Source organism: Emydura macquarii, unplaced genomic scaffold (genome assembly GCF_026122565.2).
Source record: "Emydura macquarii macquarii isolate MOO-44397 ecotype Brisbane River unplaced genomic scaffold, CSIRO-AGI_Emac_v2 contig_3472, whole genome shotgun sequence".
In the NCBI taxonomy this organism is placed as follows: Eukaryota; Metazoa; Chordata; order Testudines; family Chelidae; genus Emydura; species Emydura macquarii.
The window spans coordinates 832,649-848,769 of record NW_027133609.1 but is presented as its reverse complement, the minus strand read 5'-3'; the positions used below and the strand labels follow the sequence as shown (position 1 = coordinate 848,769).

The 16,121-nt window shown below is 48.1% G+C and overlaps 1 protein-coding gene across 1 annotated transcript in view; it reads left to right on the top strand.

Annotated features, from left to right (window-relative positions):
* The window catches only part of PPP1R1A (protein phosphatase 1 regulatory inhibitor subunit 1A), a 60,075-nt gene that overhangs the window by 28,738 nt on the left and 15,216 nt on the right, over positions 1-16,121 (top strand). Inside the window, exon 2 of the mRNA XM_067535048.1 lies at positions 143-203. Coding sequence (XP_067391149.1) covers positions 143-203 — 61 coding nt within the window. The remainder of the gene's footprint in view (positions 1-142; positions 204-16,121) is intronic.

The window sequence follows — 16,121 nt, the reverse complement described above, 5'->3', positions numbered from 1 at the left end:
CTGCACCCGGGCAGTGGTAGGCTGGCACCGTGTGTTGGCGCAGTCTCTGAGGTGCTGCCATATTGTATTGCTTTGTCTCCTGTTCCATGGCTGATATTTAGAGGCTCATGTAACAGTGATTTTTGTCCCTCTCTCTGCCTAGATTCGGAGGCGCCGGCCAACTCCTGCCACCTTGGTTCTGAGCAGCGACCAGTCGTCCCCAGGTGAGATCTGTAGCCCAGGGATGATTTGCAGCAATCTGTCTCTCTTCTGGAGACCCTGGGAAACCACTTTCCATTCTCAGGCCTGGCCCTGGGTCTGTGTGGAACTTGCAGAGCCCAGGCCTGTATGCCAGGGGTCTCTCCAGGCACAATGACCCCACTCCCTCTCCTACTGGCTCCAAAACCTGCACCCCATTAACGAGGGCCCCAGTTCCCTGGCCAGCCCTGATGGGCCGGGGAGGGTATCATGGTTGCAAAGTTCCTGCATCCAGAAGAGCAGTTCTGATTTCTGGCCGTGCATCAGTGGTGAATTTGTAGGCACTGCTGCTCTATTACTGTCCCACAGCACACACACCCAGACCCTCATCAAAGGGGGGGGGCTCCCCCTTGTCTTCTCTCCCAGCTACTTCCCCCGCCTCCAACAGCACCACTTTGCTCCATAGAATCAGAATCCTAGAAGAACAGGGTTGGAAGGATCCTCATAAGGTATCTAGTCCCACTCCTTGCTCCAAGCAGGACCAACCCCAACTCAATCATCCCAGCCAGGGCTTTGTCAAGCTACAGCCTAAAAACCTCTGAAGTTGGAGATTCCAGCACCTCTCTAGGTAACCCATTCCAGTGCTTCACCACCCTCCTAGGGAAAAGGTTTTTTTCCTAATATCCAACCTAGACCTCCCCCACTGCAACTTGAGACCATTGCTCCTAGTTCTGTCATCTGCCACCACTGAGAACAGCCTAGCCCCATCCTCCCTGGAACCATCTTTCAGGTAGTTGAAGGCCTTTATCAAACCCCCGCTCACTCTTCTCTTCTGCAGACTAAACAAGTCTAGTTCCCTCAGCCTCTCCTCATAAGTCATGTGCTCCAGCCCCCTAATCATTTTTGTTGCCCTCCGCTGGACTCTTTCCAATTTGTCCACATTCTTTCTGTAGTGGGGGGACCAAAACTGGACACAATACTCCAAATGTGGCCTCACCAGTGCCGAATAGAGGGGAATAATCACTTCCCTCCATCTGCTGGCAATGCTCCTCCTAATGCAGCCCAACATGCCGTTAGCCTTCTTGGCAACCAGGGTACACTGCTGACTCATATCCAGCTTTTTGTCCACTGTAACCCCCAGGTCCTTTTCTGCAGAACTGCTGCCTAGCTCATCGGTCCCCAGTCTGTAGCTGTGCATGGGATTCCCCCATCCTAAGAGCAGGACTCTGCACTTGTCCTTGTTGAGCCTCATCAGATTTCTATTGGCCCAATCTTCCAATTTGTCTAGGTCACTCTGTATCCTATCCCTACCCTACAGCATATCTACTACTCCGCCCAGTTTAGTGTCATCTGCAAATTTGCTGAGGGTGCAATCCACTCCAATCCAGACCCCCCTTCCTGTTCTGCTCCCAGGGAGGCTGGAGCAGTCCTAGAGTCCCAGGGGGCTCAGCCCCCCATCTCACCCCATCAATCTTCCATCTCTCTTGGAAAAGCTGCTTCTGGCATCCAAGAGGCCTGACCTGCACTGTCCCATCCCAGGAGCCCTTTGACAGCTTCTCCCCGCGCCAGGCACCAGCTGCTTGGCTGAATTGTGTGTCCCTGGGATCTGTCTATCTGTCTCTTTGTCTGTCTGTCTAGAGAGATTCCCTGCCTCCCCCTCTGCTTACAAGGGCTGCATCTGACATGCATTATGATGTGTAGACTCTGACAGAAGCCATGGGACTCAGCCTCTGTGTTTGGGGGCAGGGAGTGGCTGGCTGCTATGCCACGCTCCCTGCCCCTGTATCTCTGCTGCTTCCCTCCTCTCCTTCCCCTCTCCCTCGGTCCCTCTCCAGCTCTCTCTTCCTCCTTCCATCTCCTCCCTCACTCTTCCTTCCATTCTTTGGCTGTGCCTCACACCCGGCCCATGCAGGGCGTGCCCGTGGCCTTTCCTCTGGGCACAGGGGGACTGTGTGCACCAGATACGGGGAAGCGAGTTATCAGAGAGGCTGGCGTGAGCCACGTGCGTGGGTAATAAAGCAGCAGAGCTCAGACTGCCCTGCAAGCCAAAGATGGCGATTTCAGATGTGAGCCCCAGTCTGGCCCTGAATCCCGTCGTGAGGCTCTGAAATACGTGGCCTGATTTGTTCTTGCTTCTTGACATCCCATTTCTTGTTGATTCAGGGGAGCTGTGGGTGATCAGCACCTTTTATACCTGGCCACTGATTGGGAAGAAGCTTGTGTTAAGGCATTTTGTGACCTGCATGTGTTCAGAGGGTCATGGTGGCTGTATCGACAACCCTAAGCTTACAGCTCATGAGACAGTCTGTCTTTTGTTTTAAGGTTAAATTGCATTTTTGGGTCAGTCTTGTGATCCGTGGATTCCCCCCACCCCCCTCCCATCCTCGTGGTTGATGGTGCTGCCAACTCTCCCACGTTCATTACAAGTAGGGCAGGTTTGGTCCCTCCTGCCGGAGCTCTTGTTAGAGGTCCCAGCTGAGAACAGGTCCTGGTCAGGAGGGGTGTTGCAGACAGGTAGTGAGACAGTCCCTCCCCTAGCAGCTCCCTCTCTGGTGTGCAGCACGGTGGTACATGTAGTGTGGAAGCTGGAATGGAGATTAGCCAAACTCATTTCATGTCAGGGCCTCCAAATTCTCATTTGAGGGGAAGGGGAACGGGTTATAGACAGTGCTTGAGACCTAAAAAAAATGTGCCGGAACCCCCCAGCCTCAGCTCCCCACTCCGGAGGAGAGATGGTTCAATAGCTGGTACTGTCCCAGAGCAGGTCAGAAGTACTGGAATGCTGTTCTGGAGCATTTTGGCCTGACTTGATTGCTAGTTCTGGCCCCAGCGCTGGATTCAAACCAATGACCTGCAGGTGAAGGACTCATCAGCGATACTCCAAGGCAGCCATGCCCCATCAGTGCTAATGTTCCACCTTTGAAACTGAAGCTGCTTTCTGGAAAGATACATTTGTTAAATTCCTGGTGCCCAGGGAGTAACCCTGCCCCTAAATTGGCCCCAGCAAGGAGCAGAAACTCTCAGCTGTTTGCAAGAGCTCCCCCAAGGAAACTAGATTGCAAAGCTAACAACAATAGAGCATTTCTTCAAGGCTGGACACTGCTCACTGGCTAAAAAAAGAACTTGTAAAACTGTGTGTAATGGCGCCACCTGGGGACTCCACTAAGAATACAGAACTAGAGGTGAGTGAACCTTTTCAGACAATAGTTTATTCAACAAAAAATTCAGTTTCACATTGCCTGAAGCTATTAATGAATTCAGGCTGAATTCAGGAAATAATTTATGCCATAAAAAATATTAAGAATTTTTTTTTGAAAAGTTGAAATTTTCATTTGAACACTTTCAGAATGAAACCTGTTGACTTTTCGTTTTGAAACGATGTTCTATCTGAGAAATTAGCTAGAGTAATTTAGAAAACAAAAGAGGAAAAATCACTTGAAAACAAAACAAAAAATCTGAACGTTTTCTGCTTCAGATCAGAAATTCTGAATTTTTGGTTTAGCCACTGAATGCAAAAACCCAGTTATTCCCCCAGCTCTGTGTAGTTCACATTGTTACCGTGTTTGTTTTTTTTTAACATTTTCCATGAATTTTCAGGGTAGTAAAAAATTTTCCATCAAATCTATTTTTTGAAAGAAAATTGGATTTTTGACTAAATGATTTTTTCATGAAAAAGTCTGCTTTCGGAGGGAAAAATACAATTTTTGTCAACCCCCCCTCCCCCCTCAAACACCTGAAAATGAAATATTTCAATTCAGAGACCCTGCTGCAGTGCCTCAAGGGAGTTGTGGTTTGGTTTCTTCATCTCCCCATTCTCCTCTATGGCCTGGGCTCCCCAGCTGGACTACATCTCCCAAGATACACAGCAAGGACTCCATGAGGCAACTGCCTCCCCTCACTATGAAGCCTGGTGCATCCTGGGAGATGCTGTCAGACCAGAGAGCCCAACTATAGAGGAGAATGGGAGCTTACGGCACTCAAACGACAACTCCCATGAGGGCTTTCCAAATTGAAATACTCAGTTTCCCACCAAAAAGTTGAAATTTTCTGCAGAAAAAAAGCCCATTTTCCAATAATCTCTTCTAGATTTTCCTTCTCCAAACTTGATTCCACTGTTCCTAGCACTCACCCCTCGTCCCCGGGCCTATCCCTCTGGATAGCTTCCTCCCTTCTGATATGTGCAGACCATTAGCAGGTCTCTCTTCATGTTAGCTGGTCCAGGTGAGGGTGTTTTCTGTTGTAGGCCAAGCTAGTATTACTCCCTTTGGCTTGCTTCTTGTGTCCAGCTCTGGGAAGGAGTCATCACTTGCTAATTCCTTCAGCAGAACAGCAGGGGGTGCTCTCACCCGTATGCGTTCCATTAAAATGGCAGCTGTTGCTTGGATTTTGGTTGTCATCCTTCCCGATCCAGTGCTTTGCTCTACTTCACACATTCAGGGGCCAGGAAAGGCTGGGCCTGTTTCTGGGAGCAGCACAGTGGTCAGGATTGAGCTGCTGTCCCCAGCTAAGGCACCAGCTCCTGCCTCTCTCTGACAGATGAGCTGTGACACTCTGCTGCAGTGTTTTGAAAACACCCCTGGACAATCAAATATGAATGAGCTCTCAATGCAGCAGCCGCTCGCTGGCTCACTCCGTCTCCAAGGGTCTGAGCAGTGCCTCCTGCAGATGGAGGGAAAACAGCTGGGGAACAGCAGCAGGCAGGTTTTCAAATGCCGAGTCCCTCACTCTGGTTCTGGTTACAGCCATCGACTTGGATCCAGGTTTCAAACATCCCAGAGACTGGTGGCAGCCAGCTAGGTTCCTAGAGCTGCACAGATTAAGTCTCTTTAAACAAAAGCTAACCGTATCCACGGAGCTGGCGGGTGGACCCAGCTCATTTGTGTGGTAATTGGTCTGTCTTTCCTGCTAACCCTTTTGCAGCCATGATATGCTTTGGTGCACACAATGCAGCCGGATTGCAGGGAGAAGGCTCCACGCTCCAGCTCTTACCATGAAAGGAGCCGGTGGACACGCTTCATCAGCCAGGGTGAAATTTCCCTCTCAGAGAGATGGAAAGTGACAGCTGGAATGAAATTTTAACAAGGGCAGGTTTAGCATAACCAGAGGCATACCTGGGCCTGGGTGCCCACCGTGATCCGACCCATGGGTACCCATCATCCCGTGACTCAGTCATCCCTGGAGCCACACAACTGTGGAGAGAAGGACTCGTGCACTGGGCGGTCTGAGCCTCCTTTGTTTGGCATGACAGGGTGTCCCAGGAGAGGCGTTAAATCTCGCTTCATTCCCTCAGCAAGAGGAACAAAGGCACTTGGGGGAAGAAGGCTGCCCGGGAAAATGATCACCCACGGGGAGGAGAGTCCCAGCCTTAGCTGCAGATGTAGAGGTATAGGATCGTAGAAATGTAGGCCTGGAAGGGACCTCAAGGGGTCATCGAGTCCAGCCCCCTGTGCTACGGCAGGACAAAGGACACCGGCACCAGCCCTGACAGGAGTTTGCCCAGCCTGCTTTTAAAGACCTCCAGTGTCAGGGATTCAGCAACCTCCCTCGCAAGCCTGCTCCAGTGCTGTTGTTATATTATTATTATATTCCCCTTAGTGAATTAGAAAGTCTCTCCTAATATCTCCCTTGCTATAGATTAAGCCCTTTATTTATTCTGCTACCGTCAATGGACGTGGAGAAGAGTTGATCACTGGCCTCTTTATAACAGCCCTTGACGTATGTGAGGACTGTTAGCAGTTTCTCCCCCAGTTGTCTTTTCTCAAGATTAAACATGCCCAGTTTTTTAACCTTTCCTCATAGGCCAGGTTTTCGAAACCATTTTTGTAGGTCTCCTCAGCATCAAATTTGTCCTCATCCTTCCCAAAATACGACTCCCATAACTGGACACGGTACCGCAGCTGAGGCCTCACCAGTGCCGAGTAGAGCAGGACAATTACATTTTGTCTTACGTATGACAGTCCTGTTAATAGGCCCCAGAATAATATTAGGCTTTTTCACAGTTGCGTCACATTTTTGGCTCATTTTCAGTTTTTGATCCATTATAACCCCTATATCCTTTTCAGCAGTGCTACTGCTTAGCCAGTTATTCCTCATTTTGTAGTTGTGCATTTGATTTTTCTTTCCTAAGTGAAGTAGTTTGTACTTGTCTTTATTACATTTCATTTGGTTTATTTCAGACCAATTCTCCAATTTGTCGAGGTCATTTTGAATTCTAATCCTACCCTCCAAAGTGCTAGCAACCCCTCCCAGCTTGATTTCATCTGCAGATTTTAGAAGCATATTGTCCACTCCAATATCCAAGTCATTAATGAAAATATTGAATAGTACCAGACCAAGGACAGACCCCTAGATATATGGGACCCGCCTAGATATATCCTGTCAGACTGACATCAAATTCGTCTTATAATTTGACTTGCTGTACATTCTGCACCAGTCCTTCTGCTGGGAGCCGGCAGCCAGGCAGAAATGGGCTTCTTCTCTGGGGAAATGAAGGGAATGTCATAGGGAGGCACCATCAGCTTTCATGAATGTGACATGTCTCCAAATTCCATAGGTTACTACCTGAGGATGGGGCTGAATCCAATAGGGCAAAGTAAAGCCAAGGTTCATTGCAGCATTTGCTCCACCACACTCTGATCATCGTTCCCCTGGTGTAAATCCAGAGCAGGTCCACTGCCCTCAAAGGATGACTCCCGATTTACATTGATAGAGAGTCAAATTTGTCTCATTGTGTATTAGATACACTTTATTCTGTGCTTTAAATTATACTGTACATTTAGGGCCAGATTCTGCTCTCTGTTCTGTTGATGTAAATCTGGAGTAACTCCATTGGTCCATTCAGTAAAGTTATCCCAATTGAAATGAGAGCAGAATTGGGCCCTTGATTGCTTAGGACCTGATCCTGGAAATACCTGCTGCCAGGATTAGTCTTTACTACTAGTTAGCAATCCAGAATATTACAGGAGCCAGATCCCCTAACCCTGTTCCTCCAGTGTACTTCAGCAGTGGCTTTTCTTGGCCATGCAGACCCCAGACTCTTCACTGACAAATTCTTTAGAGGTTTTGGAAAACAACAAACCTGAACCACAACTCTGTGACCGAGGCCAAACAGGACCAGTACCTCCCCTTGCCTCTCACGTTTATAGCAAGTGAGTTTCAGCAAAAATCCCACGCCATCCAGGCTCTGAAGGGTCTGCTTCTGGATTAGGGATCATCAGGAGGATTCTAACCCAGGATTGCTCCTTATTCTGAGGTTCCCAGATGTGCAGCATTTGCAATGGGCCAGCTCATTGTGCCGGTAACTTTCTGTGATGGTTGCCTCCTTGTTCTCCAGAATCTCAGCTTTCATTAAAAATATACTAAGGGCCAAATCCTGAGCACAGCGCTGGTGCAGTCGGTTATCAGCGAGTGTGACAAATACAGGAATATTTGCCTGTGTGTGCACAGACTGGAGCAGTGCCTGTGGGAGGAGCGAACTGCTCCCATTCATCTCAGTGGGCGTTGACTCTGAAGCCTGCCAATGACATGTAAAAGGAGCGGGACCATCCTGTTACAAAGCTCTGCACAATTTGATGTGCACTGGGTCTCTGTTTGGCATGTCAAGGGGTAGGGCTTGGTGGCTTGTTTTGTGGGTGGAGCCTGGGAACATCTTAGGTGACAGCTGCTTATTACGTGATCAGTACTCCCTTGAGCACTGCAGTCTGTCCGTTGTATCTTGTCCTAAACTTAGACAGTGACTCCGTGGGGCAGGGACTGTTCCTTCCTCATTCCTGTTTATAGCGGCCAAGACAGGGGTCTCCGGGGGTGAGCACATCTAAATAGCTAATAATAATACATAATACATCAACGAGACATTCTTGTTTCCACTTGAACCCTGCATGTTGGGATCCTGGAGATTCTTTTTGATGGAGATTAGAATCGGGTTAGCTGCTGCTGGGGGAATCGTGTTCTCCCTAGTGCCTGGCTGAGCTCTGGCTTCACGGGAGTTACAGCAATTGCACTTTATCTCGCTGTCGTTATCTTGACGGTGGTTAGCACAAGCCAGTGCCTCTGCACTCATTGGACATACGGGTGGTAACTGTCATGCTCCTGGAGCAGACACAGGCCGGTCACAGAGCTTCCTTCTCAGCAAGATACGCACCAGATGTGAGCACTGTGAAATCCTTTAATGCTTCAACAGGTGTGACTGAGACTAACTTAACTGAGGGATGTTGCACACTGCGCCACCTAGTGGCTGAACCATAGACTACAGTTTAGCATCCCATTACAACTCCCCCTTTAAGTTCCACGTTCCTGCCATTTACAAGGTTTAAACGTTGAAGTATCTTTGCAGTTCAGTATGTGTCAGTATGGTTAGCGTCTCTGATTCATACTGATTTTCTAATTACACAACAGCAACATATAACAGCTTGGTCATCTGCTGTTCTTTAGTTGCAACGACTGGCTGTGGTCGGTTTGGAATCCTTGAGTCTCTTCTGCATCCACCATCTGTAGCATTTGCTCTGTTGATTGTTCTTGCTGAGGAACAAACTTAGATGCTGATGGTTTCTGTTGAGCGCTCCACTGTCAGTCTCAGTCACATATGATCGGGACGATGAATTCTTTCTCTTTACGATAGCTGGAGTTGTCCATCCTTTTTCTCCATCCAGTTTGACACAAACACAGTCAATGGGTTCTAGCCTCAGCAGTTCTCTGCATGACATCTGTTGTAAACTGTTCATAGGCTCTTTTTGCCTTTTTATCCAATTTGGCTATTGTCTTCTTGTCTGGCCACTTTGGAGATAGGTTCTGTTCCAATTTCGAACAGTAGTTCTAAATTGTCTTCCCATCAGGAGTTGTGCTGGAGTATATACAGTAGCTACTATTGTAACTCAGAAGAGCAAGGAACGGATCTTCCTGCTGTAGGACTTCCTTGGCTATCTGTGCAGCTCTCTCAGCCTCTCCATTTGTTTGTGGGTCATGTGGGTTGCTAATAATATGATCAAAAACATACTTTGTTTGGAATGACTTAAATTCTGCTGGAGTGAATTGTGGTCATTTATCCATCACTAGTAGTTCTGGAATACCACAGTGAGCCAAAGGGCACTTTGGTTTCTTGTAACACTGTGACATGTTATGTCTTTCAAGTACCTGATTTCTGTATACCTGGAAAAATAGTCCATAAAGGCCAAGTAACGATGTCCTCTGAATTCACATAAATCTGTGGCTAGTCTCTTCCAAGGTCTATCTGGTAGGGGTGTTTGTACACGGTATGGTTCAGAATGGTCTCATAAGGTTATTTGTATTGGATCTCTTTTCAAAAGTCCAATATCACCAAATATTCCATCAAGTTCTTCCACCTTTTTCACTAGGTCCATCATGGCTGCTATGCTGAGGCTGAAAAGGCTGTTGTTGGTCTTTGATCCTTTTATCTCATGCACTCTGAATGCATAGCTTTTGTCTTTGTAAGTTGTTTCTGGGGTAAACTAGCCTATCCAGTTCAGAATACCTCCAGGACTAGTCAGAGCTGTGTCAGGCAACTTCAGCTCTGGGATGGATTGAAGGTGATTTTAAGTTCTTTCTAAAATGACTGTGACATCAGCTCCTGAGTCAGTTTTAAAGGCAATAGTATTGCCATGAATATTCAGTTTCACTCTCCAGGCAGCCTCAGTGTCTTCATATGTGATAGATCCCAGAAACAACGGCTCTTGATTGTCTGTAATATGAGACAACTCCCTGACTGTTTTGGTGCAGCAAACAGCTGCAAAATGTCCATATTTTGAGAATTTATTATACCTTACACCTCTGGCCAGATCTGCACCATCTCTTGGGATATGACTTTTTCCACACCTTGTGCATGTAGACTGGAATTTGTTCCTCTTAGCCTGGGAGTTCTCTCTCCTTCCTGCAGGGATTTTATGATAATGACTTTTAATGCTCAAGTGTCTGTTTATATCTTCTAAGCTAGCCTCATGTTTTTTTCCAGTTGTTCCTGCCTTTTGTTCTGCTGTTTGACTAATTCAGACTTCTTTGCTATCTGTATAGCTTTGGCTAGGGTTAGGTCTGTCTTCAGCTGTAGCTGCTGTGAAAGACTTTTATCTGTTAACCCTGTTTCTGATATTTTCATGTTTTGCAGTTTCAAAATCATAGTTTTCAGCCAATGCATGCAGAGCGCTTCTAAAACATTCAACATTTTCCCCTGGTTCTTGAATTATCTGGTGAAAACAGGCTCTTTCATAAACCACATTTCTCTGAAGTATAAAGTATGCATCAGACATAGCCAGATCCTTTTATAGTCATTTTTGTGACTGTCTTCAGTAAAGTCCAAGGATTTAAAGATATGCTGGCTGCTTCCCCTTAGCATAAATAAAGAAGATACCTGAATAGCATCAGTTTCCCTGTGGAGCTTGGTAATAATGCAAAAACTTGCTTTCAGTCTGTTCATTCAGAAGGTTCATCAAAGCTGAAACTCTTCTTCAAGTGATGGTCCCTCTCTATATTCCACTGAGGGCTATATGCATGTGCCATGCATCTGGAGCCAGAGATTTTGGCCATGTCTACACTAGCGAGCTTACAGTGGCACAGCTGTACTGATGCAGCTGCACCACGCTAATGTAGTCACTCTGTGCTGACGGGAGAGAGCTCTCCCATCAACATAATAAAACCACTTCAACGAGCGGTGGTAGCTGTGTTGGTGGGAGAAACTCGCCCACTGACATAGCACTGTGCATACTACCACTTATGCTGGTGAAACTTATGTCTCTCACGGGTATGGTTTTTTTAACACCTTTGAGTGACAAGTTTTGGGGGCAGTCTAGGTTGGATATTAGGAAAAACTTTTTCACTAGGAGAGTGGTGAAGCCATGGAATGGCCATGGTGGTGGAATCTCCATCCTTAGAGGTCTTAAAGGTGTGTCTTGAGAAAACCCTGGCTGGGGTGATTTAATTGGGGTTGGTCCAGTTTTGAGCAGGGGGTGGGACTAGATGACCTCCTGAGGTCCCTTCCAACCCTAATATTCTATGATTTTATAAGTGATAGTGTAGACGTGACCTTTGAAAGTAGTAGTGCCTTTGCTCCGCCTCATGGTTTCTTCTGAGGCGATAAAGACCAGGGCGGACCGACTGTGCCCTCAGATCCTTCTCAGTGCCGCATGCTCCAAGTCAGATCCTCTGCTGTTCTATCATAGCTTGTGATACACTTTCTAAAACACAGAAAAAAGACCTGTTTTATACTTGCATATAGTTAGTATTTTTGTTGTTTTTACAGTAGTGTAGTGTTAGTAGTAGCTTTTAGGATTTTTTTACGGACTTTGGGATGCCGTTTTACCGTTCTTCTGCTTCCCCCTGAGCAGCCAGGCCTGGGTACTGGATTATGCCAAAGATCCGGGAGTTCAAGATCTGCACCTCTCAGTCAGTGACCGGCACCGGCACTGCCTTTACTGCTCGGGAGAAGCACACGTTGCATCCGGGTGCAGTATCTGCCTCTCCTTCCCAAGCCATACCGGGGAACACCGGGCTCTCTGGCTCAAGAAGCACTTCATGAAGGTCGCCATGAGCCCACAGTCAGAGCCAAGCCGGGGATCCCCCCCCCCCCCCGTACGTCAGCCTCAGCAATCTAGGAGCGAACCTCCTACCACAGAGACCCAGTCCAGTTCTGCTAGTACCAATACTATGGACCCCGTGCCAGGGCGTAGTCATGAGGCAAGGAAGCGTGTGGATAAGCATGGCCATAAGTCTTCCTCCAGGCCTAAGAGATTTGCAGACTTTGCCGACAAGCTTCCCCAGCAAAATCATGCCCACTTCCAGGCTATCTTACAGGAGGGGAAACTGGTTGCGTGGATGACACTTCAGGTCACGGTGGACATTTCTTTGCACGCAATGGCTACAGGGATCGTCCTGAGGAGGGAGTCATGGCTACATCTGTCAGGTTTCCCAGGGAAGTCCAGAACACCACAGAGGACCTTCCTTTCCCTCCTCTCTTCAGTCAGAAGGCCAATGATTCCCTCCCCTCCATTAAGGACTCCAGAGCCACTCTGCATATGCTGGGTATTTACACACTATCACCCAAGCACAAATTCTACCACCCACCACCAATGCAAAGATTCAGAGCTCCTCAGTTCTTCCATCAGCGGCCCTATGAGCCTCCTCACAAAGGACAAGAGACCCAATGGCCCCATCCTCCAGGTTCGTCATCACAGCTGTCAGCATCTCATACTTGAGTGCATCTAGAGAGCTACCTCATGCTGCACACCCAACCTCACCCACATCCCCTGCCCCAGCCCCATGTCAGGGACCACTCTCACAACAACATCCTCGCCCTAGAAGTGGACACCCTACTGCAAAGGGGAGCAATAGAACCTGTTCTTATGACCTATCAAGGCACAGGGTTCTATTCCACCTAGTTCATAGTTCACAAAAAGAAGGATGGGTGGAAACCAGTCTTAGACCTCTGTCATCTCAGCCGCTTCATACACAAGCAAAGTTTTGTATGGTCACCTTAGCAGCCATCAGACCTTCACTAGTAAAAGGCATGTGGTTTATAGTTCTTGATATGTAAGATGCTTACTTTCTCGTAGATATCCATCCTACCAGCAGACGTTTCTTGAGATTCATGGTAGGCCCTAGACATGTCCAATACAGGGTTCTACCCTTCAGACTCAGCACTGCTCCATGGGTCTTTACCGAAGTTTTCTCTGTCATGGCGGCCCACCTTCAGTATTAAAGGGTCCTTATATTCCCTTATCTTGACGACTGGCTGATAGCGGCATGATCCAAAGGGGAGGCTTGATCTCCCTGCTCCTCACACTCCTTTCCTTCCTGGGGGTGAGTGTAAATGTCAAAAAATCAACTTTGGATCCAACACAGTCCCTGGAATTCATTGGGGCCCTCATTGATGTTGTCTCAGCACATGTCTACTTACTGGAGGACAGGTCCCAGACCCTCCAAGAACTGATTACCAAGGTGGTCTCTGATCCTTCTGTTCCAGTCAGGACTCGCCTTTCCCTTCTTGGCCACATGGTGGCCTGAACGTATGTTACCACCTTCGGTCGTCTTCGTTTTTTCTGCCTGCAAATGTGGCTCCAGAGGGCCTATTCTCTTGTGCACCATACCATGGACAGTTTCCCTCAAGGTTCTCTCCTCCCTCCAATGGTGGATGGACCAAAGTCAGGTCTGCACCAGGATACCCTTCCTCCTGTCCTTCCCAAGCACAACAATTCATCGCTCATCCGAAGGGGTGCCTACATAAGCGAGCACATGACACAGGACTTGGACCACTTGGGAATCCTGGATGTACATCAACATCCTGGAACTTTGGGCGGTGCAGAGAGCATGTCACACATTTCTCCCATCCATTCACTCCTGTCATGTCCTTGTCATGTCAGACAACACCCACTGTCTATTACATCAACAACAGGAGGGCACAAGGCATCAGCGCTCTGTGTGGAAGCTTGGGATTGGGACATTACCCATGAGATTCTGTTGTCAGCAGTATATCTTCTCAGGACTCAGAACGTAGTTGCAGATTCTCTCAGCAGGAAATCTATGGCCGATCACAAATGGGAGCTCCATGACACTGTGGCCACCAACATTTTCGACCACTGGGGGACTCCAACCAGGGATCTCTTCACCTCCCAGGCCAACAGTAAATGTACTGGTCCAGGGGGGTGGGGCTCGGCACCCTTTCCCAAGGTGCTGCCCTAGTTATCCACTGGTCTAATCAGATCAATTGCACCTTTCCTCCCCTACCTCTCCTGCCACATGTCCTACAAAAGATCCGAAAGGAGAGTGACAGTCATTTTGATTGCCCTGTTCTGGCCTCACCAATTCTGGTCTCCCCTCCTTTTCTGTCTGTCAGCGTGTCCCCCGCTTCCACTGCCAACTTTCCCAGAGCTCCTCACGCAACACAGTGGCAGGATTAGGCATCCCAATCTGTAGATGTTTCACCTAAGAGCTTGAGTTTTGGGTGGGCATCTTCGCTAGAGTGGGAATGTTCATCAGCAATACAAGAGATCCCCTCAAGTAACAGAAAAGATTCCATGAGGCAGTCCTATAGGGCCAAGGGGAAGTATTTCGCCTGATGCACCCAGCAGAGGGGTCTTGCCCCTGAGGACATGGACATCCCTTTTCTTCTGGACTACCTCCTTTCCCTGAAGGTGTCAGAACTCACTCTCAACTTCATCAAGGTGCACATAGCCGCTATCAGTGCCTTACACTCCTCTGTGAAGGGACACTCTGTCTTTACACACCCCTTGACTACCATATTTTGGAAGGGCCTCCTCCAGACTTATTCACCCATTCAACCCATCACTCCCCCAATGCAACCCCAACCTTGTCCTCTTGGCATTGATGACATTGCCCTTTGAACATATGGCCTCCTGCTCCCTGTTTCTCCTTTCCATGAAGGTCACCTTCCTGGTAACTATTCCTTCCGCGAGAAGAGTTAGCGAACTGGTGGTCATGATGGTGGACCCGCCCTTCACCACGTTTCATAAGGACGAGGTTTCCCTGTGTTTGCACCCCAAGTTTCTGCCAAAGGTTGTATCCTGCTTTCATCTCAATCAACCCAAACACTTACCTGCTTTCTTTCTGTAGCTTCACACCTTGGCCCTAGCTACCTGCAGAGGATGAGAGCATTCAGGAAGTCCCCTAGCCTGTTTATCGCTCTAGTGGAAAGGATTAAGGGGTGAGCAATCTCCACTCAGAGGATCTCTAGGTGGGTTTTGGAGTGCATTACACCCTGCTATCAGTTATCGGAACTGTCCCCACTCCTTGAGGTATGAGCCCACTCCATGAAAGTGCAAGCATCAACTATGGCCGTGCTTCGTGACGTACCACTTACAGACATATGTAGGGCAACCCTGTGGAGTTCGCTACATACCTTCTCTTCCCATTATGCCTTAGTGTGAGACTCCGTGATGGATGCCTTGTTCAGTGCAGCTGTTCTCCGTTCCATGGTTCCATCATCTTCCTTGCACCCTCCTCCCAACTAGGTACTGCTTGTTGTATTCCACTGAGGATGATTAATAGGGACCACCACTCAAAGAAGAAGAGGAGGCTACTTACCTATAACTGGAGGTTCTTCGAGGTGTGTGTTGTCTCTACCTGTATTCCAACTCCACTCTCCTTCCCCTCTGCTCCGGATCTGCTTGGTTTGTGGTGGAGAAGGAACTGAGAAGCGGAGCAAGGGCACATGCGTGAACCAACAGATGCTATTACTTTCAAAATCTCCAGCTCCGGACACATGGTGCATATGTATAACCCTCAGTGGAATACAGATAGGGACCACACATCTCAATAAAGCTCCAGTTACAGGTAAGTAACCTCCTCTTCTTTGGGGCATTGAAGAATGGTATGTTGAGATCCTGCAACCTTTGTTGCTTTTTTTCCTTCTGTTTGCAACTTTTGTTGCTGTTTCCCTTCTGTGTCTGTTCTTAATTTATTTCTGACACCATGTCGTGCTCTTGTACCAGACATGGGCTGGTCACAGAGCTTTCTTCTGAGCAAGATACAGGCCAAATGTGTGCACTCAAAATCTATTTAATGCACTGCCATGGCTGAGGTTAGGTTAAATAAGGTATGATAGACACAGCACCACCTAGTGGCTGAACCTTATAATACAGTTTCGCATCAATTACACACTTACTATTCCTGCACGCTGCATCGCATCAATCCCAGAATCCCCAGCACCGCTCAAGACAGCAATGCATTATAGGTGATTTCACATGACTTTCTGCCCAGGTGCCCTGGGGAATTGTGGGAGAAAGGTCAAACTCCCAGAATCAGCTGATTTATTTGTCTTCTGGCAGGCTCCTTCAGCCGCGTTCCTACAGCCCTGGCCATAGATCTGTTTGAAAAATCCCTCTGGGGGCAACCCCACTGGGGGGGGATCTAGTGCAGACAGGGCCTAGATCTGCATCACAGTGGTTAAAATGCTGGTGCCCTCTGACTCCAGAGCTCCCACCTCC